This window comes from Nannobrachium achirus, assembly GCF_963921795.1.
Source record: "Nannobrachium achirus genome assembly, chromosome: 7".
Classification (NCBI taxonomy): domain Eukaryota; kingdom Metazoa; phylum Chordata; class Actinopteri; order Myctophiformes; family Myctophidae; genus Nannobrachium; species Nannobrachium achirus.
Genome location: NC_137816.1, coordinates 37,418,571 through 37,446,457, shown reverse-complemented (window position 1 = coordinate 37,446,457; position 27,887 = coordinate 37,418,571). Strand labels below are relative to the sequence as shown.

At 40.9% G+C, this 27,887-nt stretch overlaps 1 protein-coding gene across 2 annotated transcripts; it reads left to right on the top strand.

The window, feature by feature from the left end:
* Positions 1-213: 213 nt before the first annotated feature.
* scube2 (signal peptide, CUB domain, EGF-like 2) lies at positions 214-27,491 on the top strand. Of its 2 annotated transcripts, none has more exons than XM_080730641.1 (23): positions 214-412; positions 922-1,038; positions 1,788-1,913; positions 2,879-3,013; positions 4,391-4,516; positions 4,755-4,871; positions 6,676-6,765; positions 8,289-8,405; positions 9,172-9,294; positions 9,639-9,755; positions 10,222-10,344; positions 10,707-10,823; positions 11,596-11,685; positions 11,867-11,989; positions 12,824-12,994; positions 13,393-13,596; positions 18,536-18,706; positions 20,063-20,230; positions 21,361-21,522; positions 21,869-22,066; positions 25,278-25,430; positions 25,544-25,623; positions 25,928-27,491. In XM_080730641.1, exons 1-23 carry the CDS (start codon positions 325-327, stop codon positions 26,072-26,074), a joined length of 3,063 nt encoding a protein of 1,020 aa, XP_080586767.1. In that variant the 5' UTR covers positions 214-324; the 3' UTR covers positions 26,075-27,491. The 2 variants fall into 2 exon arrangements, with proteins under 2 accessions (XP_080586767.1, XP_080586766.1); XM_080730640.1 differs by having other exon boundaries at positions 13,390-13,596.
* The last annotated feature ends 396 nt before the right edge of the window (positions 27,492-27,887 follow it).

Below are 27,887 nucleotides of genomic sequence, written 5' to 3'. Positions count from 1 at the left end.
CTGCCAGGAAGTGTTTACATTACCTTTGGGTAGAAAACATATTTTCTCTTGTGTTTGAATGTCAAATTCAATTCCGTGCGTGTACCTACAAATATAATGCCTAGGCCTACTTTTAGTCTGTGGGCGCGCCTCTCGGCCGCGCGTACACACAAACACGCATACACACGCACGCACGCACACACACTCACGCACGGTCCTTTCTCTTTCTAAAAAGCCCTTGTGAACAGATTGACAGGCTAGAATGAAAATGAGGCGGCCACTCGGTCACGACTTCAGTAGAAACGCGTCCTTTCTTGGAGACCTCTAAAGTGTGATCATATCACCATGGGAGCTGTTTGGATTTCAAGGGACTTGTGTTTGTTTTTGCTCTTGTTAAATACTCGCCAAAGCGCTGCGCTCGCACAGAATCGAGGTAGGTTACGTTTTTCCAGTCAAGGACTCTTCTTTACGCACGCAAGAACTGCGCGCTTGTTCCACTATGTTTAGTTCTAAAGTAGCCCGTGATTATTAGCAATCATTTCTATTCATTGGCGAACCCTGTCGTGGAACTTGAATAGGCACTTGACTAAACAGAATTTCGGTAAAGTATTTTGTTTAAAATTAAATGTATTCGAATGTATAGCCTTTTATAAGATTTGATAGCAATATACAGTATTTCCGTGAACCTTACAAACTGCTGGCTATTGTTGATGGGCGCACCAGTTGACGTTTTTACTCTTGGGAAAGAAATTTTGAGATCTGTTCTGAACCTCTCACGATCTTAAAATCTTAATAGCCTAGTGGTCTATATAAAATTAGCTACATCTGACTACAGCCTACACTCAGACTTACGAATGGACACAGGCCAGAATCAGCTAGAGATCTCAATTTTAATATTGTTATAATACTTTGTTAATTGTTCTGTCTCGTGTATTTCAATAGATCCATGTGCAGAGGAAAGTGATGGCTGTCACATAGATGCTATTTGTCAGAATACACAAGGCTCGTACAAGTGCACGTGTAAAGCTGGGTTTAAAGGAGATGGCAAACACTGTGAAGGTAATGGTCAACTTTCTGCCGAGGTTCTGTCTTTTCAACAACATGGATGGTGACCAACCATCTAGCATAGATTGAATATTATGTATAGGTTAAACGGTCCATAGCTGCATGTGGTTAGATTATCCAATGGTTGAACAAGTGGGACTATTCAGATGTATTTTTACTGGAGGAGATATCAACACCACAATGTTGAAATAGCCTACTTTGTTTAATTAAAAGTTATAGCAACATTACAAAGGTGTTGACATCCAAATGTATTTCAGTGCCAAAGTACTTGTTATGCAGAATGGTGCATATTTTTTATTTTGTATTTTCTTCTACTTACTTACTTACTACTTAAATGTTGCAGTTGGTAATTGGGACTGATTTTATTACTTTATGTGCTCCTGGGGTAGCTTAACCTAATAACACATACAGTAATTTATCAGTTAATTTATGTTTGTATTGGCTAATAAATCTAACTAACCAAAGCTATCAAATAATTGCAGTGGAGTAAAAAGTACAATATTTCTGAGATGTATGGAGTAGTTTATATAAAGTATCAAAAATCGAAGTAGGCTACTAAAGTAAAGTAAGAGTAGGCTATAGCTAAAGTAATTGAGTACTTATATTCCACTAGTGAAAAAGTTACCATCTACAAGTGACAAGTTTAGCTCAGGCTCATAATTGAAGATCTAACTATGGTTAGATTGAACATTTCAACATCAAATGTTAAACATTCACCTGCGTTGACCTTGTTTCCTCTTTAGACACAGACGAATGTGATCTGGAGTACAACGGTGGCTGTGTACATGAATGCAACAACATACCAGGCAATTATCGCTGCACTTGTCACGACGGGTTCAATTTAGCCCACGATGGACACAATTGTATAGGTAAGAAACAAAAATATACTGTAAATAACTCTATAACTGATGAAGTGAGACAGCTTTGACTGAAAAGATCATGTTTATAGTTGGGCTGGGTAAGTGGAAACACTAGTGTTAATCAAACTCTGAGAGCATACACATTATGGGTCCGTTTGTTTACATTTGTAGGCTCTCAGCGTCACAAATGGACATATTAATTCATTTATTTATTCATTTATTTTTCATGCGATAGACCAGTGGTTCTCAAACTTGGGGTCGGGACCCCAAATTATTTTGTGGGGTCCCCAGATGATTAGCTTAATGTCATTTATTTTCCTCACTCGAAGGTAAACAAACCAACACACAGTATAAGTGTATACATGGTTTCGGCACATTTCTAAAGTGACAATTTAAGAAGTACTTTCAAGACTGTTTTAATACCAAACTGGTCAAACTGTCAAATATTAAGTAAGCAAGAGGCGAACATTGTGAAAATAGCCGATCTACATGCTCACTGTGAGCATGTAGATCTGCTATTTTCACAATATTTATCTGTGGAACCGATGGGGGTCCCCATTTCAAATATGTCCTTGTCAGGGTGGGGGTCCCCAGTTCAAATATGTTTATTTTGGGGGTCACGGCCTAAGAAGGTTTGAGAACCCCTGCGATAGACGCACAAAATCCATCATTACTGCTAGATGTAGATAGTTTCAAGAAAGCATAAACGGAGGAGCGCACACCTAAGTTTGTTTAGACCAAAATGTGTCTCTGCTTTGAACATTACTGTCTGAAAGTATATGACAGTTCATGTGTTTCATGTTTTTACACATGCGATGTTTGCGAACAATGAACACAAACATACCATATTGGTCCCATAAACGAATAATTCAAACGCTTTAAGAAACTACATTAATACATACTTTCATCAAATACATTCCACATTACATCTACACGTTTCTGCCACTAATTACTACAAATCCATTTCCCTCTAGATGTGGATGAATGTAAGTTCAACAATGGCGGGTGCCAACACACATGTGTCAACACTATGGGCAGTTATGAGTGCCACTGCAAAGAAGGCTTCTTCCTCAGTGACAACCAGCACACCTGCATTCACCGCTCTGTGGGTGAGTGGCCACGGTACCTGTTCAACAGCATGTGCCCCTGATACACGTAGCAATTCTTTCATCAATATCAACCAGCAACGACCAGAGGCGTCAATTGGCTATGGCCATTGGCAACGTCATTGGATTAATCATTTTGTGCCTTCACGCATGCAAGACACCAGTCATGTTGCCATACCTTATCAACAGGCATGGATTTATTTTAGGAGGTACATTTTATTTTTTTCCCCTTTAGCCAATGTATGGCAACACACACACACCTAGCCATACCCAATTGACGCCTCTGGTCATTGCTGGTTTATATTGATGAAAAAATTGCTACGTGTATCAGGGTATTTATAGTGAGTCAACCATTATACAATTTCGCATGGATAAATTGACATCCATAATTTGGCCATTAGGTCATCACATACATTTCCCAACAATATCAGACCTTTTGAAATAGAAAGAATATCTGATGGTGATGCATTATGAGTTTGTAGATTGGCAACAATCTCACTATTTAAGGCTTAAGGCTTAAGCTTTGTTCATATAGCAATAGTGAAGGTCTTGCTATTCATTGGCTATTCATTCAGCCAAGTTTTTCAGGTCCTATGCATGCGTGCATGCACGCGCATGTGTGCATGCGTGCGTGTGATTTCAAATATATTAAGCTGTGCAAGGAAGAACACATAATCATGTGGCTAATTTTCAAATGCCCACATACAAGGCTATGATTGACAGCACAATGAGGGCTGACATCTTTTAAGTTGGGTCCCCTCTCTGAGGCTTTATCTGCTGCAGTCTGTCCTACAGGTCTCATGCTGTGGGAAAAGCTCTCTGTGTCCGAGGGAACAAAAGTTACTAACCTCAACTTTTGGCTCTGGGTCACCTTAGTCATAGAAGAACGTTCCTACTGTGTAGCCATACATTTTATTTTGTCTTCTTTGCGGAAATGCGCGTGAAGAAGAATACACTGCGTGCATTGCATATGCACAGATGCATGCACCTCCCTCCCACACACACACACACACACACACACACACACACACACACACACACACACACACACACACACACACACACACACACACACACAATACAAAAGACAAGCGGAAATTAGTGGAATATTTATATTGCATTGTACTAAGCATCCACTATGTTGGAGAATCTCATTATAATAGGATCTGTTTATTGTCACTGTGTCAGTAGAAACCTTGTATGTCCAAAATCTTTACTTTTCAGGGGAAAAAAAGAAAGAACCTGTGTTCCAATGGTTCCGTCTCAGAATTAATTAATTTACTAAACAAAAATACGCAAGGAGATACAAGGTTCCTGCCCGACTGCAACGATACAGAAGCTGTAGGGTGGAGTTTCATTGTGTACCCCTGTCCACTGCAGAGGGCCTCAGCTGTATGAATAAGGACCACGGCTGTGCCCACATCTGCAAAGAGACCCCCAAAGGGGGAGTGGCGTGTGAGTGCCGCCCAGGGTTTGAGCTGGCCAGGAACCAGAGAGGCTGCACGCGTACGTATGAAGCTTAAACGTGATTTATGCTTAGCATGCGCAACAGTGTCGACTCGTGCCAACGTGCTGTGAGCGCGTTAGACTGGCAGTCTCTTGTGCGCGCGACACTGGAGCACAACTAAGTACATATTAATTCAGGCTTTGCTTTGTTTGCATTATACCTGTTTAGACAAACACAGTTGACTTTAGGCATTGAGCTGATTATTTGACCCAAGGTTTTCTGTTGTTGGCCCGGCAGTAACCTGTAACCACGGCAACGGGGGCTGTCAGCACATCTGTGAAGACACAGAGCAGGGCCCCGTTTGCAAGTGTCACGTCAGGTATAAACTGCACCCTGACAGGAGGTCCTGCGTCGGTAAGTCCTGACCCCAATTTGTCTGTGAGCAACAGCTGCAGACAAAGCTGTGAAATGATCAACATGTAACATACTGCAGTTAATCATCATTACATCAGTGCTTCTCAAACGTTTTAATTGCAAGGACCCCCAGTTTTGTATGCATTAGATTAGGCCATGGACCCTCTGAGAGAGTACAAATGGACAGGTACAAATGGACGGGTCTATTTGGTTCCATTTCTTCACACTCAGAGTTACAGACATGCAAGGGTCCATTAGGTTCCTAACCATCAATCATTTAGCTGAGCACCCCTGGGGATCCCCCTCAAGGCAGGGGGTCCCTGGGCCCTACTTTGAGAGCCACTGATCTATAGAGTCATGTCTGGAGTGTTAATTTACTCCTGAAAGTGTAAGAATTTACACTTAACAAGTCAATTTCTACACTCCTACTCCTACAAACTTTCACTGGGTAGTCATCCCCACATTCCATGTAATTTCCGTGCCTCGATTTCTTTTGTGATGAATCCACATTCCAGACACTGCTAATATTAGAGCCTGGGAGCGGGACTCAAAAACATGGAGCCAAAGTGACATATCTCTCTAAACAACTCACCGGTCTCCTTATTATATTCAGTGAACATTTTGTCTTATGACTCACAATAGCAGTGAGTGATAAGGAAGCGCTATCAGATGCAGCGGTCAGGTATCTCTTCCTCCAGACAGCAGCAACCTGTGTGGGGTCCAGGATTATCACTGTTGTCTCATCTAGCTGCTCCATCCAGGGGCGTCACAAGAGGGGGAAAAGTGGGACTGAGTTACTAGGGCCCACGGTGGAGGGGCCTTAATTATTTTATATGTTAGCTATTGAAAAATAGCAGCACAAGCTCACTGCGCGGCACAGAGTACCGCTCTGCAAGATTGTAGATATGCTATTTTTGAAAAATCGTGAAAATGTGTGCAAATCTTTGAATATATCTATTTTTTAAGTGAACATTTGTAACTCAAATTCTGCTTCTGGGGCGTCCCTGGAACTAAATATTTTGAGATGGGGGTCCGTGGTCAAATATATCATTTTGAGGGTGGAGTTTCATTGTGTACCCCTGTCCACTGCAGAGGGCCTCAGCTGTATGAATAAGGACCTTCACATGAAAAAGTTTGAGCACCACTGACATAGAAACATAGGTTTTTCAAAAAACCTAAGAAGGATTTGAAATATTCAAAGACTTGCACAAATGTTCACGATAAAAAAAAAATAGCAGATCTACAAGTTCGCAGCGCGGCACTCGGTGCCACGCTGTGAGCTTGTATATCTGCTGTTTTTCAATAGTTAAAGTACCCAGGGCCCAGAGTTTGGTGCGACACCCCTGGCTCCATCTACTCTGCTATATGGTCGGGTGGAAGCCTTGTATGTGCGAAACGGTTACTTTTCAGGAAAAGGAAAAGAATTACCTATTTTTCAATGGATCCAATGTAGTTATTATTATTTAGTCATAAGATCTTGTTAAGTAGGTAATTAATCTACGGGGAGAAAAGAATCATTAAAAGAAATATGGAGATACAAGGTTTCTGCCCGACAGCAACGATATGTATCACCAAGACACTACATGTTATATACCTCCTCAGGTGTTTTGGTTGGTTACACACACCCGAAGGGACTTACATGACATGCTTTATATGGATATTATTTATTAACATAACTTTGTAAAAGTGCAGGTTTCTTCCCCCCCCCCAAAAAAACAAAAAAAACAAATGCCTGTTTCAACAATTATGTGTGAGAGAAATGTAATTTTTAAATGATCAGTGTTATTTTGTGTTTGTGTCTCAGAGAGAGATGAGGCCAGTACGGAGTCGTCGGATCACAACATCACATTGTTTACTGAGGTTGACAAACGAGTTAAAAGGAGGCTGCTTATGGGTAATAGTTCTGTTCACACAAGCATGCTAGTTATGCACTGACTCTTACATCAAATCAGTGAGCTGCATGGTTTCAGATGATATTACACAGTAAAATGTTCATTTATACATTTGTCACTCTGAGAGTGACTCTGAGAGTGACAATGGACCGATTTGGTTACCGTTATACACTCTCAGAGTTATATTTTGCTGTGTAGTGCAGGGGTCTTCAGGGTCCGGGACCCCTAGGGGGTCCTCAGAGTTACTACTACAGGGGTTCCTCCAAATCTTTGAGTGATAGAAACTTTTTTTTCACTCTTTTTTATATTAACCACTTGAACCCTAGTGGCCATATTCTGAGAACTTTAGCCAAAATTAGCAGATCTACAAGCTCACAACGCCTCACGCTGCGAGGTGTTGTGAGCTTGTAGATCGGCTATTTTCGGCAAAGAGGCTTCGTGTAGAAGGGGAAAAGAGCGGACTAAGTACAGAGTGAAAGGTCAAGTTTATTAAGTATTGACGGTTCAAGTAGTTAAATATCTGGAAACACATTGACATGAATCCAAAAAACACTGATGATTGTGCAATCAAACGATGAAACTATATGGTATCTATGGGTTGCGGGGGGTCCCTGCTTCATCTCTCTCTCTCGACTAAGGGGTCCTTGCCCTGAAAACGTTGAAGACCCCTGGTGTATAGAGCTGAGTTTATCTGGTAGTGTTCAAGAGGGGAGATGAGTAATGGCCAGTAAACCAATGCATTCCTCAGTCTTTAAACCAAACTGTGAAATGACTATGGACCCTCTCTTTCTCACACCCGATTTCTTCCCTGAAAGATATGCATTTGTGTCAGTGTGGCACATTTCACATGTTTGCATTTCATTCAGGAAAGTGTTGAAAATATGTCCTCTGTATGTATGTGTATAATATAAACATACATAATAATATATTCTGGTCTATATATTAGAGACCATCTGTTATCTGACGCTGGGGCAGGAATTTACACCTAACATTCCTGAAGCTTTTAAGTGTGGGACTGAATTGATCTTTTCTTGTCACATCACAGGTTTGTAGGTGTAAGACAGTGGGTGGAATTATTTGTTTGTACAACTCCCATCATTTGTAGTTATCAGGAAAGGGAATAAGAACAGAAATAGAAGGATAGAACAAGAAAACAGGTCAGATTTTCATATTCCTTATAAAAGTGCAGTGAAATAAATGATACATAATACAAGCAGCAGGTCAGATATTCCAAAAGGCAATTATATGAGGCAGCTAAATGAAATGTATGGGAACAGATATAAACATGAGGTTAAAGTTTGCAGCAAAAGTTCTGCTCAATCTATGGAGTATCATTTTATTTTTTATTTTCTTTCCTGTTTATGGAAATTCAGTGGCCCTCGCAGTGTGATCGAGGCTTTGTATGAGTCTCAGCGAAGGTTCTATTTCACTATATGGATTATTATATCATCAATGGGGAACATTACACCACTTTGGAGCAGATCAATCAGTAGAGTACATTGAACATTGTGTCCTGTCATTCCAGAGACCTGTGCCGTGAACAATGGGGGGTGTGACTGCACCTGTAAAGATACCTCTACAGGTGTACGCTGCAGCTGTCCTGTGGGCTTCACGCTGCAGCCCGACGCCAAATCATGCAAAGGTCAGACTGTTAGGCCCGTCACATTTATTACATAATTGTCCAATCGCAATTATTTGACATAATCACAATTATTTTGTCATAATCATCATAATCGTTTCCATGTTGAAAATGTTTAATATATTTTCAAACACTTTCCAAAATAGTGGAAATAGCAGATCTTCAAGCTCAGCTTGTAGATCGGCTATTTCCACTATCAATGTTCTTTTTTTAAATATAAAGTAATTTCTTTGTATATTTAGGTTATGTATCATATCTGCCATGTGCAACTTCAAAGCCTAAAAGCCAAACAGAAATGTAATTGTAACGCAATTATTTGAGTGACAATTAATTGTAATGTAAAATGTCATAATCGTGACAGCCCTACTGTTAGTCCACCAACGATATTCACAGAGAGGAGTAAAGCCTGATTCATGCTTACACATTGTGTCTCACGACAAAAATAGCTGATCTACAAACTCACAAACAGTGTCGTCGCGGCACGCTGTGAGCTTATAGACTGCCTATTTTCGGTGTGAGAACCCAGTACGCTCAAGTACAAATCAAACGTCAATCTGTTGCTATTCCCATTCCATAACAGTACACTGACTTAACTCTGATAATTGGAAAAACTAACACAAGACCTGTCTGTGTAAATAGGCCTTTTACACACCAGTATTGTTTTTATTTTCACAGACGCATTTTCAGATTGTTTAATGTCACGCCTCCTGGTGTGTAAAGGTCATACGTCTGGTTAAATAGTTATGAAATGCTTGCGTTTCCTCCACAGACATTGATGAGTGTGAACTACACAACGGCGGCTGTGAGCAGTTCTGCAGAAACACCATTGGCAGCTTCGAGTGTAACTGTAAGAAAGGTTTCAAGCTGCTGACCGATGAGAGATCTTGCCAAGGTAGATACACAGTATATATCCCAGTATCACTGCTACTAAGATTCTTCTTGATGAATTCCCTCCGTCCCCCCCCCGTCCCCCCTTTACTGTGTTTTACTGGATTTTCGAAAACATCAATAGAAAAACATACAAAACATCCATTTTCTCTTAACAGCTATCTTTTGAGCTATCCTATTATGGAGACAGTTCTATCCATGCGTGTGTGTGTGTGCGCGCATGTGTGCGTGCGTGCGTGTCTGTGTGTGTCGCGTGCGTGCGTGTTTGTGTTGTGGGGGCGGGAAACCCCTCCTAATGAAGAGTGCATCTAACTGCCGTACCACCATGTCATTTGCCTTTGATTACAGATATAGACGAGTGTTATTTTGCGCGAACATGCGATCACACGTGTGTGAACTCCCCAGGCAGTTTTGAATGCGTCTGCAACAAAGGCTACACCCTGTATGGACTGGCCCACTGTGGAGGTGAGACACGGAGGAGGGGGGAACTTTAACCACTTTCAACTTGGCCCTCCGTATTTTAGGCGTAGGCGAACTTTCCCGTGCGAAAAGTCACACGACGAAGTATAAAACAGGGCATAAGTGATTAAACAGCGTTGGCATCAAACACAATTGTATAGTAGATGTCTGATGTTTTTCTATTCTCTTGTCAATCAGAATAAATGTTTTCTACATATCGTGGTTGTCGGGTGGAAACCTTGTATGTCCAACATCATTCATCAGGAAATGGTAAAAAGAACCTGTGATGCGATCCGTTGTGAACTTACTTTTTGAGTGACATTCTTGTTTGATGAAGTAGGGCATTAATTTACTAAATAGCATTAAAAGTAGAAAAATACAAGGTTTCTGCCTGACAGCAGCAATATCTTATGTACAGTACGTGTTGGAAAAAATTACATTTATTTCATTTTTTTTGCCTCTCTCCACCCAGACATAAATGAATGCAGTGTGAATAACGGAGGTTGTCAGCACAGTTGTCAGAACACCATGGGTGGGTTTGAGTGCCACTGCCATCCTGGCCATAAGCTACATTGGAACAAAAAGGATTGTATTGGTAAGCCAGGGCCCCTGCCCGTAGAAGAGGCATTTTCTTACTTCTGTTCTGTTCGATCTCATGCTACCACTTTGGGAGGAAAGTGTTTGATGTGTGAAATGTGGTCTATTTCATGTTTTGGACTGGAACTTGGGGGACTAAAACAGGAGATACTTTGAGTTCTGTTGCCTTTTTTTTCTCTTTAATTCTCTATCTTGGGCTTGATGAACAAACTGAAACACTATAGAATTATCGCTGTTGTTGAAATGTTGTGCTTTGCTCTTAATGACTCCGATGCTTCATTTTGATGTGCCTCCCCCCACACCCCCATTACAATCAAAAGTTATCTTTTTACCTTGGAGTTTGTTGTGGTTTCTATCTAGAGACTGAGGGTTTACACGCTGCGAACCCCCCCTCTAAACCCACCTTGAACTGCAGCAAGCAGGAGGGAGGTGACCGTTGCTTCCTGACATGCCAGTCCCAAGTTCATATCAGCAGTGGTGAGTTGCTTTTAGCCAGTTCATTAGTTGCAGAGGTGGAAAAAGTACTCACATTTTGTACTTAAGTAACAGTATCAATACTGCCCTGTAGATGTACTCCGTTACAAGTAAGGGTGCCCTCACACCAAAGTACCTATGAAAGTGGAATCCGCGTTCCGCCAATGCATTTCAATGAGAGTGAAGCGGTTTCATGACAGCAGAGGATTTCTGTAAAAAACGCTCCCTTCTCATTGAAATGCATTGGCGGAACGCGGATTCCACTCTCATAGGTATTTTGGTGTGAGGGCACCCTAAATGTCCAGAATTCAAAATATACTTGAGTAAACGTATGAAATTATTTGCATCAAAATGTACTTAAAGTACCAAAAGTAAAAGTACTAAATGTTTGAAAATAGCAGATCTACGTTTTATAATATTATAATTTACATCTGCAAAGTAACTAGTAACTATAGTTTTCAAATAAATGTAGTGGAGTAAAAGTACAATATTTGAATCCAAGATGTAGAGGAGTAGAAGTAATAGTATTGGAAATTGGAAATACTCAAGTAAAGTACAAATACCGTAAACATTGTGCTTACGTACAGTACTTAAGTAAATGTACTTAGTTACTTTCCACCACTGATTAGTTGTTTGCATCGTTCACAACTCTGGACTGCCAGAGCAGCGGTTCATGTTCCTACATGCTGTCTGTTTGCCTTTGGTGACCTGACGTCTATGGTTCTAACTTTTGTCTGCGTTGGTCTCTGTGTCACGGCCCCATGTGTCTTTTCAGGGACTGAGGATTCCTATACTGTGACCTGTGGAATGCCTCTGCCCTGCTTGGCTGAAGCACAAAGGAACCACAGCGGCTCGTATTGCTTGGGCAAGTAGACAACATCACAGATTTACATCAGCCTCTATTTGTCCACCCAGTGACAAACCAAACAAACAACTTGATAACAACACAGGCATCTGTTGTTTTCATTTGATGTATTGATAAGTCAAACTTGTGGAGATTTTCCCTTGGGATTCCATCATGCTTTTTTTGCGCCTTTGTCTCACAGGACCAGAAATGTCAGGTGTTCCTCGTATTAAGACCACAGCCACCTTCAGGTCTGGCACGGGGAAGTGCAACTTGAAACGAAGTCAAGAGAGACTGAAAGAGACCCTAAACAGTGCACATTCAGGTACAGAAGTTCCTGTATCACACCATTAACAACCTTTCAAAACAGGAGGCTGAAATTACAGTTGGAAGTCTCTCCCCAAAGTGCCATCTCATATAACAATCTTAATTAATCAAACCTGAAGCCAGCTTGAATGTAAACCAAAATTATAGCCAAATGTGAAAGACATTTGTGGGGAGAGTGTTGTGGTTTTAAAATGTTTTGAAAGTCTCAGCACTGCACATTGTCTGGCACTGACAGGGGAAAATGTAATTAGCCATAGCACGCCTTTCACTTGGGTCCAACTTAGCCATCAATCAAACAGACTTCCGATGGTGTCATTAGTTTCTTTTCTCCAAACGGTTCCTGTGTGGACATTTACATCCCCCACAGGCACTGAAATTACATAATTGAGTGTCCTCTCATCAAAAGACACTGACCATCGTCATATTAATGATTGCCCTTAGCCGCTGTGTGCTACAGCACTGGTTCTCAATGTTGGGTGTGGGGACCACCAGAGATCCAAATGAGATCTCTGAGAGTTTACAAATGGAACCAAATGCAGCCTTATGGGTCCATTTGGACGAGGACTCTACGGTGTAGATCAATTGTTTGTGTATTAAATGGCATCTGTGGCCCTGACATCAATAGTTTTTGTATCAAATGGCATCTGTGGTATATGTGTGATTGATTATTCTATTAGACAAAAATGGAGAACAGTACAAGTATAGTCAATACAATTGAAAAGTAGTACAGTACAAGTACAGTTAAACACCCTGCCTAAAAGGAACATATTTTTACGTTGAAAGCCCTCTGTATTTGTGTGATTTGTGTGGGGTTGTCTCCAATTGTCCACAGATACCAAGTCCCTCCTCTTCACTGAGAATGTGCAGTTCAGCTACGTGAGCCTGCACTGCTCCTCGATGGGCCGACGCGCTCGGAGCCGACACGGCAGGAAGGCCGGCGAGGAGGAAGGATCCTCTATCACGGCTGAGTTTGAGCTGGATGTGAACCTAGAGGAGGTAACAGGTTGGTCTCTCTGCGCTGCCTGCCTGCCTGCCTGCCTGCCTGCCTCCCTCCCTCCCTGGGACCTCTGCCTCTTGGGCTCACCCTTTGCTTCTTCTCTGTCTTTCCCTGCTGCATACTGGTCACTATCACTAAACCAACCAACCTGTTAAAGTATCTCCTGTTTTGACTCTGCTGTGATGGTGGTGGTGGGTTCTAGGTGGAGACGCAGGGTCGAGGTGTTTTAGTTTCCCCTGATTCCTTTACGGGCAGTGGCTGAAATCATTTCTTTCCTGAGCCAAAGTAGTAGTTTTGTCTTTTAAAGCATGTGTGTGTAGGTACTATATGAATTGTAGTGTTGGTTTATGCCTATGCTATCATTCTCCAAAGGCAGCTGTGGTATTGAGTGCTTCTCTCAGCAGAGAGCTGTGACCTGAGCTGTGTGCGCCGGCGCTCTGAGAAGAGGCTGAGGAAGACCATCAGAACCTTGAGGAAGTCCATCAATAGGGAGCAGTTCCACCTTCATTTTGCAGGCTCTGACTACGAGCTGGCCAAGAGTCTAGGCCAACCGGTACAGATGCCCGAACATTGCGTGGCAGGACAGGTGCATGTGGGCAGGAAGTGTGGTGAGTCGTTTTTATTTTCTACGTAGTAAAATCAATTTCATTTAATTCTGAGAGTGTAAAAATGCAAAGTTCCACTCTTCAACAGCTCAACACTCAATGCAGACAAGCACAATTTACAGTTTTGGTGTGTTTCCGTCTCTGAAGAAAATCTCTCGAGTAAAGTGAACTGCTCCAAAACACTTATGTTCAACCTATCAAAAGGCAGCAGTGGCCCTGACTGGTTCTTATACACAAGGTTGTCTCATAGTCATGTCTTTAAGTAATTGAGGTAGTCCATGCCAGTGAGATATATTTAGACAAGTTGGTTTAATGATTGGATTTGGAGCAGGTGTTGGCCAGATGACTGCCATATTTGGTTCGCAGACATGCTGTAATGAGCTGGTCAGAGGGGAGAGGGAGAACTTGCATTGAGGAACAGAGAGGCTGTTGTTGGCTCTCCCAGCCACAAGATCTTCCAGCATCTCCCTGGGATAAAGTGTAACATAAAGGGTGATGGCAGCCCCACCCCGGCCCTCTTTTACTTCCAGCTCATATTCTTTCATTAAGTGTAAGACACACTGTCAGTGCTAGTGAACTGAATGTGTGTTTTCTCTGGCTAACATACACATGCGCCCCCAGTTTAGGGCCTCGCAGGAAGTTAACCCCTGAAACCTAGCGCCTCAATTCTGGGACGAACATTCAACGAAAATGGCAGATAGATCGGCTATTTACAGCAAAGAGATTTGGTGTAGACAGAAAAGGGACTCCACAGTAAAATCTCCAATGTTAACTCTGAGATTATACAAATATGACCAAATGGACATGTAACATTTGCAGAATATTCACCGCATGACCCTAGGAATCATGATGAAACCATGAACCGTTGTTCATGTGTCAAATTTCCAATCAATACTGTGTAGATTAGAAGAATGCCAGCCCAAACAGTTTAGTGAATTAGTAATTTAGTAAATGAATTGTCTGAACTATTACAAAGAAAGGTCAGAGAGTGTAAAAAAGGATGAGTTAAATTAACACTGATTACTGATGGCATTGTACTTCTGTTGGGCAATGAGAGGAGTCCTGTAATTTGCTGATGAACGTATTTACACAATTAAACGAAAAGTATTGAAATGTATCCACAGTTTGCTGAACTTGATCACACATAAATTAATTTAACCATTTTCAACCTTGCGTCCCTGTTTTGGGCACGTCATTATAGGCGAAATAACAGTCAGTCCATAAACTGGCGTGTTGCATCGTGACGCGTCAGATTGCAGAATCGCTATTTTTGTTGAGACACTGTCGTACCATGAACTATAACACAGGGCTTACGAATGTTTTCCTCTGCTTTTTGACTCACAAACAACATTCAAGTAAAAGTGGCCGAGCTGAGCTGACATGATCAACTGTTGCTGTAGGTTATTTTCATGTTCCACAGTGTGTTTGTATCTTGATTCCAGCATCGCACTTTCAGGTCAACATTAAGCAGTCTCTATTGGACATGGCAGGGGTGCAGACATGTAATTTGGGAAGGGGGGGACTGAAAGGCATTCTTAACCCCTTTAAAGGAGCTATATTTTTCCCTCCACCCCCACCCCTCCCTCTGGCTTAGCTCTGAGTGCAGTTTAGTCTTTTCAGTTTGCCCACTCCATTGTAAACCCCACTGGGGCTTGCTCTCATTGCCTCAGGAGAGCAGACTAAAGTTATCCCCCAACAACAACATCCCCGTCACACTAAAGAGAAAGGCTATGCTTTTCTCCTATTCTTCTGTACTACGGTATATTGAAAGCACTATTCTCTTTCCTGTTACTGTTGGATCCTGATCTTTTTAAAATACATTCTTAATCTTGCATACATGCATATTCTTAACACAATCTGTTTAAATATTTAAATATTTGGTATTTGTAATCTTTGGCACTTCTCTCACTCGATTGTTTTCATGTCATTTCATTTTGAATCAACCTGTGTAATTTAAATCTAAAATAACCCAATGTTGATGTCTTTCCTTATGCGGTAATTCTGGTAGAGCGCAAGTTCTCGTACACTGTCGCCCATAGAAAGTACGTGGTGAACCGAGCTTATGTCTACTCGTTCCCGTCTTTGATTGTTGTAGTCAAGTTGTTTGCATGTTTGTTTTAATGTTGGAGATGTTTAGGAAGTGCTGTTGATTCAAGCTGGCAGTTTGAGTGCTATGCCCCCCCCACACCCCACGCCCCCCGCCCCCCTGGCAGGGCCACTCTGCATGACCCCCAGCCACTAAACTGCTGAAGAGAGCTGACTTCAGCCACACCATGGGAATCAATTAGCATCAGCTGTTTGGGCTTCTGCTTGATGGGCGCAAGAAGCGATTGGTCCAAGCAGAATGCGGGGATTCAGAAACCTGACCCCTTTTATTGGGTTCAGCTCCTTACCACTGTGATAGCGTAGTGTTTTCCTATGTCATCAAGTAGGCAAAGACTGGGGAGTTGAATAGAGGTGAAAGGTCTTTTAAACCTCTTTGGGGCCATCAATTCGAGGACTCTATAGAATTGGTTCTTTGCATTTGAAAGGCTTCAAGGTTTTTTTTTTCTCCCTCTCACTCCCTCTCTTCTCTTACTCCTTCCCTCCGTCAAATAAAAGCTGTTTGAAGACAATGCAGTGGTGGCTCCTCATGGTCATTCAGAGTAAACAATAGGCTGCAAAAAATGAACTGCTCTTGAGAGAATTACATTTTCTTTCTTTGAAGGAAAATCTAACAATTTGCTGAGCCATGTATAATGGATGTACGTTAAAGCTTTTGTGTGTCAGGGCCTTTTATAAATGGTGGTTCTCTAGTCAAGAGGCACATCTTAAAGGCTACCACTGAGGCACTTATTAGACTGGAGGCCTTATATATGATTTATTCTGCCACAACTCTCAAGTTATGAAGTGCTTACCACCGTCAGACAGAAACAATTCCAAAATTAATTAAAGGCATCACTCTAGAAGTTAGAAACCAAAGCAAAATGGTGCTCATCCCTTTAATCAAGTGTATGCACTTTTGTGAGATAAGAGGCAAATACTCCCTTTGATTTGCCTCCGTGTCTGCTTCTGGTACTTATGATAGTATTAAGTGCTCTTCCACCGTGCACAGCCATGCTTTATGAAGTATTAGGGCTTGTTTGATGTGGGACACAAAGGCAGCTGTGGAGAGGCTCGACGCTCTTAGTTGTCTGAATTTTTTGCATAGCTGCATCAGGTTGATTTGCAAGGTTTTTTAACAGCTTAACACTGGGTCTCTATATCCACGTCTTTGTGTGTGTGCGTGCATGCTCATGTGCGCGCGAGTGTGAGTGTGTGTGTGCGCGCATCCCAGTGTGTGTACGTGCATGTGTGTGTGCATGCTACTATGGAAGAAGACGTGTGCACTTGTCTTTGCATGTGCAAGTTTCTGTGTACACGTTTCTGTGGCCTGAAGGAACGTTTGATTGGGGCCCACTCAACATCTAAACCACCAATGTCAACCAACAACTAATGAACATCAATGATCATCAAACCAACTCTAATCATAGACTATAACCTACTGTGAAATGACAAACTGTCATGTAGGAAAACAGTTGCACTGGAACAGAACTAAGAAATATAATAATCATATGTTCTAGACATTAATTTATTAAGGCCCCGTAAAATGTACTCAGACTTTTTTATTTCCTATGCTTTAGTTTTTAATATGCTTCTATGTCCGCTGTAAATATAGTCACATTTCCTCATGTAAAATTATTACATGAGTACTGCTCTCCTGATATACTGTATCTCAGTGTCATTTTGAAAGTTGTCTTCACTACTTCAAGGAGATCTCTTCAATACTTTGTGGCATCATGACACACACCTCAACTGCAATATAAGTCTTGTAAATAAACCACCCATTGGCACTGTACAACTTGTATAGAACTAAATCTATTAAAAGGATATTAAAAAAATAAAAACATAGTTTCTAACATGGTTAAAATGGTGTTTGAAGTTACAATGGGTTTGTATAGGAAGGGGGCATGTGTGATACAATTAACATCAAATATCTAAATACTGCATCAAGAAACTTAAAAACTGTCTGAGGGGCTCACAAAAGACTGAGTAGACGATAACATTATTATTTATTTTTCTTATTCTTCTATTTGTTTTTGAAGTGAAATATCCCTTTAAGGCTATTGGGCTAATAACAAAAGCTTATTTTCTGCCTCTGCCATTTTAAATGATTATTAACTAATACAGCTGTGATATTTTCCAATTGATATGTTTATCTTGTCTCTTTGGTACTTGACCTGACCTGATCACTGATTTCTGATTAGTCAACAGTTGATCAGGGAAGCTTCTAATTGAACTATTTCTGCACACTGCTATATAAAAGTATCTTTAAACCAGGACATAAAAGGAGAAAGAAATACTACTGCAGTCTAGATACTCTACATCAGAGGTGGGCAATTATTCCATGGGGCCACATGAACAACAGAAAATATTGTGGAGGGCCGGGCCAAAAGGCAGTGCTCCCCGACTTTACCTCCGACTTCAGTAAATAAATACTTAGCAGTACATTTTTTGTTGAAAACCCGGCATTCAGCATCGACTTTTCTTTTTTTTTTTGCCACTTTAGCCATTTTTGATGGGTAATGTAGGGCAGGTCGTCTTGACGTGTAACCAATTCTGACCATCTGCTTGTTATTGAGACAACATCCAATGATCATGCACACATGCTGATGTACGCATTGCGTCCATATACGTGAATAAAAAACTTCAAAATAAAATAAATGCAGCTTTAGTCCATGCTTGAGGTAAAATTAGAAAATGTGTTTATTTTGTAATTTGCCATTAACCCTACAAGGGCCGGTCAGAGTGAACCAAAGGGTGCTCAGGTCACAACAAATTATTGGAACCCTATTACTTCATTTAAGTCTCTATGAGTTTTATTCTTGATCTAATGATGCTCAATTTCCACTCCCTCTGCTAGTGAGCTGCAGTGTGGGGACGTACTACGACGGGGATCATGGAAGGTGTGTTCTGTGTCCAGCTGGAACCTATCAGGACGAGGAGGGACAGATGTCCTGTGAGGTGTGCCCTGGCCCGGAGGGAAGAGAGAGCTCCAAAACGGTCGGAGCTCGAAACATGTCAGAATGTGGAGGTAAGGCAAGGTTAGACAAGACGCCGCATCAGTGATTCTAATTTATGGTTAAGAGCTGCAGACTTTGAAATAATTACAGTGGCAACACCACATCACTCCTGCTTCATGACATAGCATGCAGTGTCTATGAAGAGGAACGATGGGTTATTAAGAAAATCTAACCATTTAGATGCCTTCTCTGTGTGACCAGTGCAGTTCCTTAGTATTTAGTATTACTTTGTCTGAGGAAGAGCTAGCAAGCTTGAAACGTCACTTTGGTGGTAATCCGTTAAAGTCTGTTTGGGAGTGTGCAGACTTTAATTTTCTATTTTGGTAAATGCAACTTCTCTCTCTACCATGAAATGATAGCGTATGCCTAACCTTCACCTCCTAGGAAAACATCCTGAGTAGATATGATGTCCAATAACCTCTATTCACCAGTGGGTGGTCAACTGTTCCATCATAGCATAGAAAAGAGATCCTGATAGATCATAGAAAGGTTCTCCTTCACGGTTTGATATTCTAAAATACAATCTTGGAGTGTTTTTAAATCATGTCCTGTTATATGAACCACACAGGAAGCAATAGTGCTACGATAAAGATCTCCCTGGCAGATGTTCTGCTTTGTATAAAGTTAAAAGAAGCCAGAGCTGAGATCGGTTAAGATGTATTTGAATTCAGAAAGCTTAACGCAATCCCTTCCCAGTGCTGAATCAAAGGAAAATGAGCCACCATGTTTTGGTCTCTTCTACTACTGTTATCACCGTCCGCTTGTTTGGCTCTGTCCCAGATCCAATCTCCTGCTTCCACCACTGATAGACTAAACAAGAGGAGCTATCTGGCAGCCAGCTAGTAAAAGTCACCAAGGAGACATGTGAAAGGTGGCTCAGTAAAAAGATAGCAGGCGTTACATCACTGTGGCCACATTGAAATTAAGTCTGCCGTGTGCTTTGTCTCCCAATAGTAAGGGGACACATCCTAGAGGCTAGGAACTCATACTGTATATGTCACCACATGAAAAGACAATTTGGATTTTTAACGTACTGACTGCAAATTCTCAACTTTCAATTTGGCGTCCCTATTTTGGGCATGTCATTTTAGGCAAAAAGAAAAAGTGCAATGCTGTGTATAGATATGCCTATTTTCGCTGTTCATTAAGTGGTTAAGGCGCTGTTCTGGGGACTTGGCTACCATAGGTCATGTTTAAAATCTTGTTTAAGTTTAAGTTTATGATTTAAAATGTGCTGAGAAAAATAAAATGCTCATACTGTACGTGAGAGAGAATCTTTTTGATTTTCAAAAAAAAAAAAAAGAGAAAGAAATCATAGTCTTTAGCAGCTGCAGCTCCGACCTGACCATGTGTGTTTGTTTTCTTAGGTCAGTGCGCGCCAGGTCAGTACTCTCATGATGGATTCATCCCATGCCTGCCCTGTCCTCTGGGAACGTACCAGCCAGAAGTGGGCCGCACCTCCTGTTTCACTTGTGGAGGGAACCTGGTCACCAAACGCAGTGGAGCCGACTCCTTTCAGGAGTGTGAAACCAAAGGTAAGGGTTCATCATCATCTGCAAAGGTGTGAAGTTACTACATCAATAATCAATAATCCACTACTCTAGTACTGTACATCATTTCTTGGTACGTTTACTTTACAGTATTTCCATTTCTTGATACTTTGGTTTATACTTCTACTCCACTGCATCTCAACAAATGTTGAACTTTTTAGTCCACTACATTTGACAGCTTTACTTGCAGTATTAAAAATGTATCACATTATTAATTTGCAATTAATTAAACTTTCTTTATTTTTTAAATAGACTAGTATAAAATAGAGCTGAAGTGGTTAACGATTAATAATTATAGTCCAAAAACATGATATATGTGACTCTGTACTGAAATTGCCATTCTGCATAATGATTACTTTTACTTTTCTTTATTATTATGCTGCTGTTAACTTTTGTACTAATTGGAAAATAGTTATTTTACTTGTAACATAGTATTTCTTTATGGCAGGGGTCTTCAACAGGGGAGGGGGTCCTCCAAATCTTTGTGTGATAGAAACTTTTTTATCCTTTTTTATATTAACCAATTGACCCCTAACGTTCATATTCTGAGAACTTTAGCCAAAAATAGCAGATCCACAAGCGCTGCGAGGCGTTGAGAGCTGGTAGATGAGCTATTTTCGGCAAAGGGGTTTGGTGTAGAGGGGAAAAAGAGTACAGAGTACAGAGTGAAAGGTCAAGTTTATTAAGTATTTACAGTTCAAGTGGTTAAATATCTGAAAACATTATTTGACATGAATACAAAATACACTGATGATTGTGCTGTCAAACAATGAAACTATATGGAGTCTACGAAAAGGTTGTGGGGGTCCCTGCTTAATCTCTCACTCAGCTTAAGGGGTCCTTGGCCTGAAAACGTTGAAGTCCCCTGCTTTATGGTATTGATACTTTTACTCAAGTCCAAAATCTGAGTACTTTCTTCCACCACCGACTCATCTGTCTCACCAATTAGAGTTGTGGGATTATAATTCTGCTGAATATTAGCAGACTCTGCTGCCCCCTGCAGCTCTTATGTTGTCAGTACACACTTGAACTAAGTGATCTTGATTTTCTTGATTTATTGTTGGATGATCTTTTAATTTTTTTAATGACTTGCTTGATCTTTTTGGTCTCTGTAGTCCAGTGTTCACCTGGACATTACTACAACACCAGCACGCACAGATGTATCCGCTGTCCCATGGGTACATATCAAGTCGAGTTTGGACAGAATTACTGCACAGCCTGCCCTGGAAATACCACCACTGACTTTGATGGCTCCACCAACATCATGCAGTGCAAAAGTATCTATCTATCTGTCTGTCTGTCTGTCTGTGTGTCTGTGTGTCTGTCTGTGTGTGTGTGTGTGTGTGTGTCTGTCTGTCTGTCTGTCTGTCTGTCTGTCTGTCTGTCTGTCTGTCTGTCTGTCTGTCTGTCTGTCTGTCTGTACACAATGAATTTGCCTGAATGCGTGCTTGTTTTCATATTATTGCACAGATCTTTATTTTTCCTTCATACTTAGTACTTTTCTTTTTTTAAATAATACTTACAATGTTTCTGTGTTCCACTTTAGCATTTTTTGCTCTATAAAATTAGCATTGGTACAGCAAGAGGGTGTAAAGTATTTGACACTGTGCTGTTACTTTACAGACCGACAGTGTGGAGGTGAGCTGGGAGATTTCACTGGCTACATTGAGTCCCCCAACTACCCAGGGAACTACCCGGCCAACGTGGAATGCACTTGGACCATCAACCCACCGCCCAAACGCAGGATCCTTATTGTTGTCCCAGAAATCTTCCTCCCTATTGAAGATGAGTGTGGAGACTACCTAGTCATGAGAAAAAGCTGTGAGTCTCAGCTCTCTGTTTGTGTGCACACGCGTGTGTGTGTGTGTGTGTGTGTGTGTGTGTGTGTGTGTGTGTGTGTGTGTGTGTGTGTGTGTGTGTGTGTGTGTGTGTGTGTGTGTGTGTGTGTGTGCTGTGTACATGTGAGTTTCATATATGGATATTACATCATCAGGTGGTTATTAGCTACTTTCAAACTGGAATCCCCAGCCTACCTAAATGGTGTTAACACCAGGGCTCCACTAGAAAGACAGCGTCGTGCCAGCGTCAAATAATGCAGTGGTTCTCAACCTGTGGGTCGGGACCCCCAGGGGGATCCCCAAATTATTTGGGGGGTCCCCAGATGATTGACTTAATTGTTTTCTCACTCAACAGTAAACAAACCACATAAAGTTTAAGTGTACGTACGTATATAGGGTATCTGCACATTTCTAAAGTGACAATTTTGACCATATTGTGACAAATTAGAGGCTTTTAGTACTCGTCAGGGTGGGGTGGGGGTCCCCAGTTAAAATATGATTATTTTGGGGGTCACGGCCTGAAAAGGTTGCGACCACTGAAATAATGAACCGGGGCGAAGCGGGCGTCACCGAACGTAACGTTGGCAATGGAGCACCCTTCATTAATTAAAAAGGGAACGTTCCCTGCGTTGACATTGACGTGACGCCCGATGGCTGCAGTGCAGCCCTGGCGTAACCAGATCGCTCGCCCCAAAACACGCCCACCCTAATTTTTTTCCAACAACCTCTCGCCGATCAGGAATTGGATTAGGTTTTGGCACTGTTTTACCAAAGTTAAGATTAGGAACAAGGTTAGGTTTAACCGCTTAGGCAGGGGCGTCACAAGGGGGGGGGAAAGTCGGACTGAGTCACTAGGGCCCAAGGTGGAGGGCCCTTTTATTTTATATATTGAAAAAATGCAGATATAAAAGCTCACAGCGTGGCACAGAGTGCCGCGCTGCGAGCTTGTAGATCTGCTATTTTTGAAAAAGTCTGGAAAATGTGTGCAAATCTTTGAATATATGTACTATTTAAGCAACTAAAGTTTTGCTTCTGGGGGGTCCCTGGAAATAAATATTTTTAGATGGGGGTCTGTGGCCAAATAAATGAAAAGGTTTGAGCACCACTGACATACAAACATAAGTTTTTCAAAAAACCTTTATAAGGATTTGAAATATTCAAAGACTTGCACAAATAATCACGATTTTTCAAAAATAGCAGATCTACAAGCTCGCAGTGAGCTTGTATATCTGCTATTAATATAATGCGTTCCCAGTCTAAATGGGTTAAACCCCATCACCTATGAAGAACATTCATGGGGGGGCCGCAGTGAATCCTTGAACACAGCGCCCAGAATTTGGTGCGACAACCCTGAGTTTAGGCTTAGGTTACCAAGGTTACGTAAGTAACTAAGTAAGTAAGTAAATTTTATTTATATAGCACCTTTTACAGAGAGATCTCACAAAGTGCTTTACAGGCATTGAAAGAGAAAACAATAAAAACAAGGCAAGTAAGTAAGAAAGAAAAAGGCTATACAGTTAGTTACTAAGAAATACAAAATTAAAATCAAATACCAACAACAAACGCCTGTTCAAATAGGAGCATTTTGAGGTTGCTTTTAAAAATGTCAACAGAGACTGTGAATCTCAAGGCTTGTGGGAATACCAGGCAGAGACTGTTCTATCGTTCCGCCGGAGAGACGCCCAAGGCGCCTGTGTTTTGGGGCGTGCGTTCTGGTATTCCTATAAATGTGCAAAAATTCCGCGTGGGTGCTGTGCTGATTGACTGATTAAATTTGATACTTTGTTTGCAGACAGTACAGTTCAGATACAAGGTCTACATTGGGATCCTCAATTCATAGAGACATTAAATGACAGAAAGATACGCACAGTACTATGCAAAACATCATATAACAGAAATAATAAAGAGAAGGACAAAATACCTAACGAGTATGAATGTAGATAGAAGAAAAACAGGTGAGATGTGTCAAATATTCCTGATGAGATACATATCTGACCTGTTTTCCTTGTTTTCTTTCTTTCATCAAGATGCATTTTTTAATAACTCAAGTCTTGTGTGGCTACAGTGGGGGGTCTGTTTAGTGTTTGTATATGTTGATGACATGTATTATTGTTTTTTTATGCTATGTTGATGAAGCGAATAGATAGGACCACAATGGAAACAAGTTCCCTGGACCTTTTTGTGTTTCAGCCTCTTAAGTAGCTCTTACTGTACCACCTCATGTTTACATCTCTGACTAATATAGTAGTCAATCAAAAAAAGTGTCAGTGTCAGTGTTACTAGAACTACACTAGTCTTGTAGTAATATAGTAATAGTAATACTAATATAGGACTAGTAAGACGCCTCGGGGCGACATGCAACCTCGAAAGGGTGAGGCAAGGTCGCGCCAATTCTTGGCCATCTGGCCAGTGATATATATCGGACCAGTTACCCATATATGGAGACTCCTGCATGATAGTCAACAATTTAATGTCAGAACATGCCCATATATGGGCATTACCAAATGGGCATTCCCAGATATGCGCTTAATATTGATGACATCGGGACAGGGATCTCCATATATGGGCATAAAACGGACAAGGACGTAATTAATTTGCAAGTGTGACTCGTGATGACATCGGCGATCTCCATATATGGGCATAAAAGGGACATCAAGCCAGAGCGTGATGTCAGAGCAGCAAACCCATTCTGTTAAGAGTGGTTCCCCTGACATCACAGTGACATCAGCGACAAAACCAAAGAACCACAGACAAACCCATAGAATTACAGTGTCAGGCATGACGTACAGACAGACAGAGATACAAGATGTGCCGGTTTTCATTGCGACCGAAGGTCGCAGTATACCATGAGAAATGTCGTAGCTTGTCCGTCTGTCCGTCCGTCCGTCCTTCCTTCTTTCCTTCCTTCCGTACAGGAAGTGATGTCACGTGACATCACCTCATCAAAGATCAAACCCTGGATATTCATACTGTCACTGTGACATCACAGGTGATATCACAGTGACAGTCCATATATGGGTATCCCTTTTATGCCCATATATGAAGATCCCTGATGTCATTGATATATATCACTGGCCAGATGGCAAAGGCATGGCCCATATTTGTGTGGCTGGTAGTAAACGATCATTATACCTTCACATGAATACATTATGGAGGGTGTCAACGGCTAACTGATCCACTTCCTGACTCCACAGCTCTCCCCAACTCAGTGACAACTTATGAAACCTGTCAGACATACGAACGCCCCATTGCCTTCACCTCTCGCTCCAAGAGACTCTGGATACAGTTCAAATCCAACGAGGGGAACAGTGGGAAAGGCTTCCAAGTCCCATATGTAACATATGACGGTGAGAAGAATTTCACTTTGTGTTATTATTGAATGTACTTTGTACGCCTGTGCAAAAAAGGAAAACAATATTGCTTGCACTAAAAGCTGTTAATGTACTTTTGTTTGTTCCAGAGGACTACCAAGAATTAATAGAAGATATAGTCAGAGATGGAAGGTTGTATGCATCAGAGAATCACCAGGAAATTCTCAAGGTAAACATTGTGGAGTATACTATCATTCTATATCCCGTCCTTTTACTGCTATTCATGATTACATTTCTCATGGAAAGATTGTACATTAGAAAATGAAACACTGTCGAGGAATGTTTCATGAGCCAATTTCGTACCGAACTTGGTTTTGGACATGATCCTATTTTGAAAAAGATGCATGTCACATTATCACAGAAATGACATGTGCATATAGTACCTTCTGGAGAACTATAGACTTGTGTGGTTCATATTAGATTTAAAGTCTTTACTTTTAAAGTTCTCATACATATTCAACCTTTCTCTACAGGACAAGAAACTTATGAAGGCACTGTTTGATGTTCTGGCACACCCACAGAACTTCTTCAACTATACAGCGCAAGAGTCAAGAGAAATGTTCCCCAAGTCCTTCATACGATTCCTACGCTCTAAAGTACTGAGATTCCTTCGTCCTTAATATGGTGACTTTTAACCAAGTTACTTTTTGTAAATCTCATATAATGTTTATATGAGATACTGGCCGCAGTATCTACTGTATGTTATCCACTGACCAACTGGAAAGCAGACTTTAGAAAAGCTGTTCTCACATGGAAAAACTGTAAACGTAGTACATTGATCCTTAAGGAGTGATGAAAGCAGTCAACCAAGTGGACTTTTCAGGTTTAATAGTACCTTTAAGAAGGACTAAGGACACAATGATGTTTTCAAACATGGTACTGACAAATGGGCAGCCTCTGATAGTTGTTTTTTCTCTTGGTTCCATTTATTGTAATGTGTTATACAACATAGCCTATTACACAAAATGTAAGACCTAAGCCTAATTTATACTCTGTCACTCGATAGTGTTGTGCGGTGTAATTAACAGATTTCCATGGAAATCAGTTATGGTGAGCAACGATGTTGTGTGACAGCCTATAAAATTTGGCTTTTCACAGACTTTAAAATCTATAGTGGTACTCTTGATTGTATGTGACTTCTTAGTATTTGGACAAAGCTGATGAGAGTCTTTATTTTCATATCATAGTATCTACAATATGTGAATACTGCTAAATCACAACATTATGAGAATGTTTCTTATTGCACGCACGGTGTGGAGACATTCAACTATGGTAGCTAATGGGATACTGAATGTCAGCAATATAGCGTGAATCTTAGTTATAACATAGGCTGCTTCATGGCTCACATAGGCCTACACAGCAGAATTAATTGGAGAAATACTGCCGAATTTGATAAACAAACAGCACAAATATGACCTTTTTGGGGGAATGTTATAGCACTACAGGTTATGTAGTGACACCACAAGAGCAATTATTCTTTTGAATGTCTTGTATATGATGTACAAAGTTTTAGATTAAATGCTAATGTATTGTAGCAAATACATTCCTGACACATATACTGTATGTAGTACTGACAAATTGCCTTAAGTTTCATTTATACTCAAACCACGTGAGGTGTCGCTTGCCGAAAATAACAGATTTTTATAGCAAGCGACACTGATTACAAATGAGGCTTTACACCTTGTATGTTTGCTGCTTCAATATAATGTAATGTTTACTCCTATATTGAAGCACATTTTATGTTCCAAATAGCTACCGGTATATAGCAGCTCTTAGGCTTTCATGAAACACCAATTGTTCAATCAAAATGTCTTTGTATAAAGACGTTTTTATTATGACCCATGCAGCAACCAAAGAATTCTTCACTCTCCAATTGTGCAGAGAAATTGGTTTATAGAGTGAACTGATTAGGGGGACAAAAAAACTTTTGTAAAATAGAATTGCTTTTTTCACTTGTCTTAGAAATAAATGTATGTATATTTTTTATTGTTTGTACATCTAACATACTGTAAATAAAACTAGTAAACTTATTTAAGATTAGTTTTATAAAGTGTTCATTTGTGCAGGTGTTCGTGTACACACGCTCATAGACAAACACACGCACACACGGACACACACGGCACACACGGGCACACACACACACACACACACACACACACACACACACACACACACACACACACACACTGCCATAGGCCTACTGTATATTTAACATTGGATAAGATGTATGTATCCTAACTAGATTTAAATGATCATATAACATCAGACATACAGGTATAATTACATGAATCTAGACATATTTTGAGCAACTATTGATATCATGAAGACTTTTTTACATCACACCCAGAGGTAGAAATTGGGCAGAAATCAATATTAAGAGCTACTTTTGCTTTCATTCAGTAGGTAAATAAAGAGAATGCACTTTTATACACA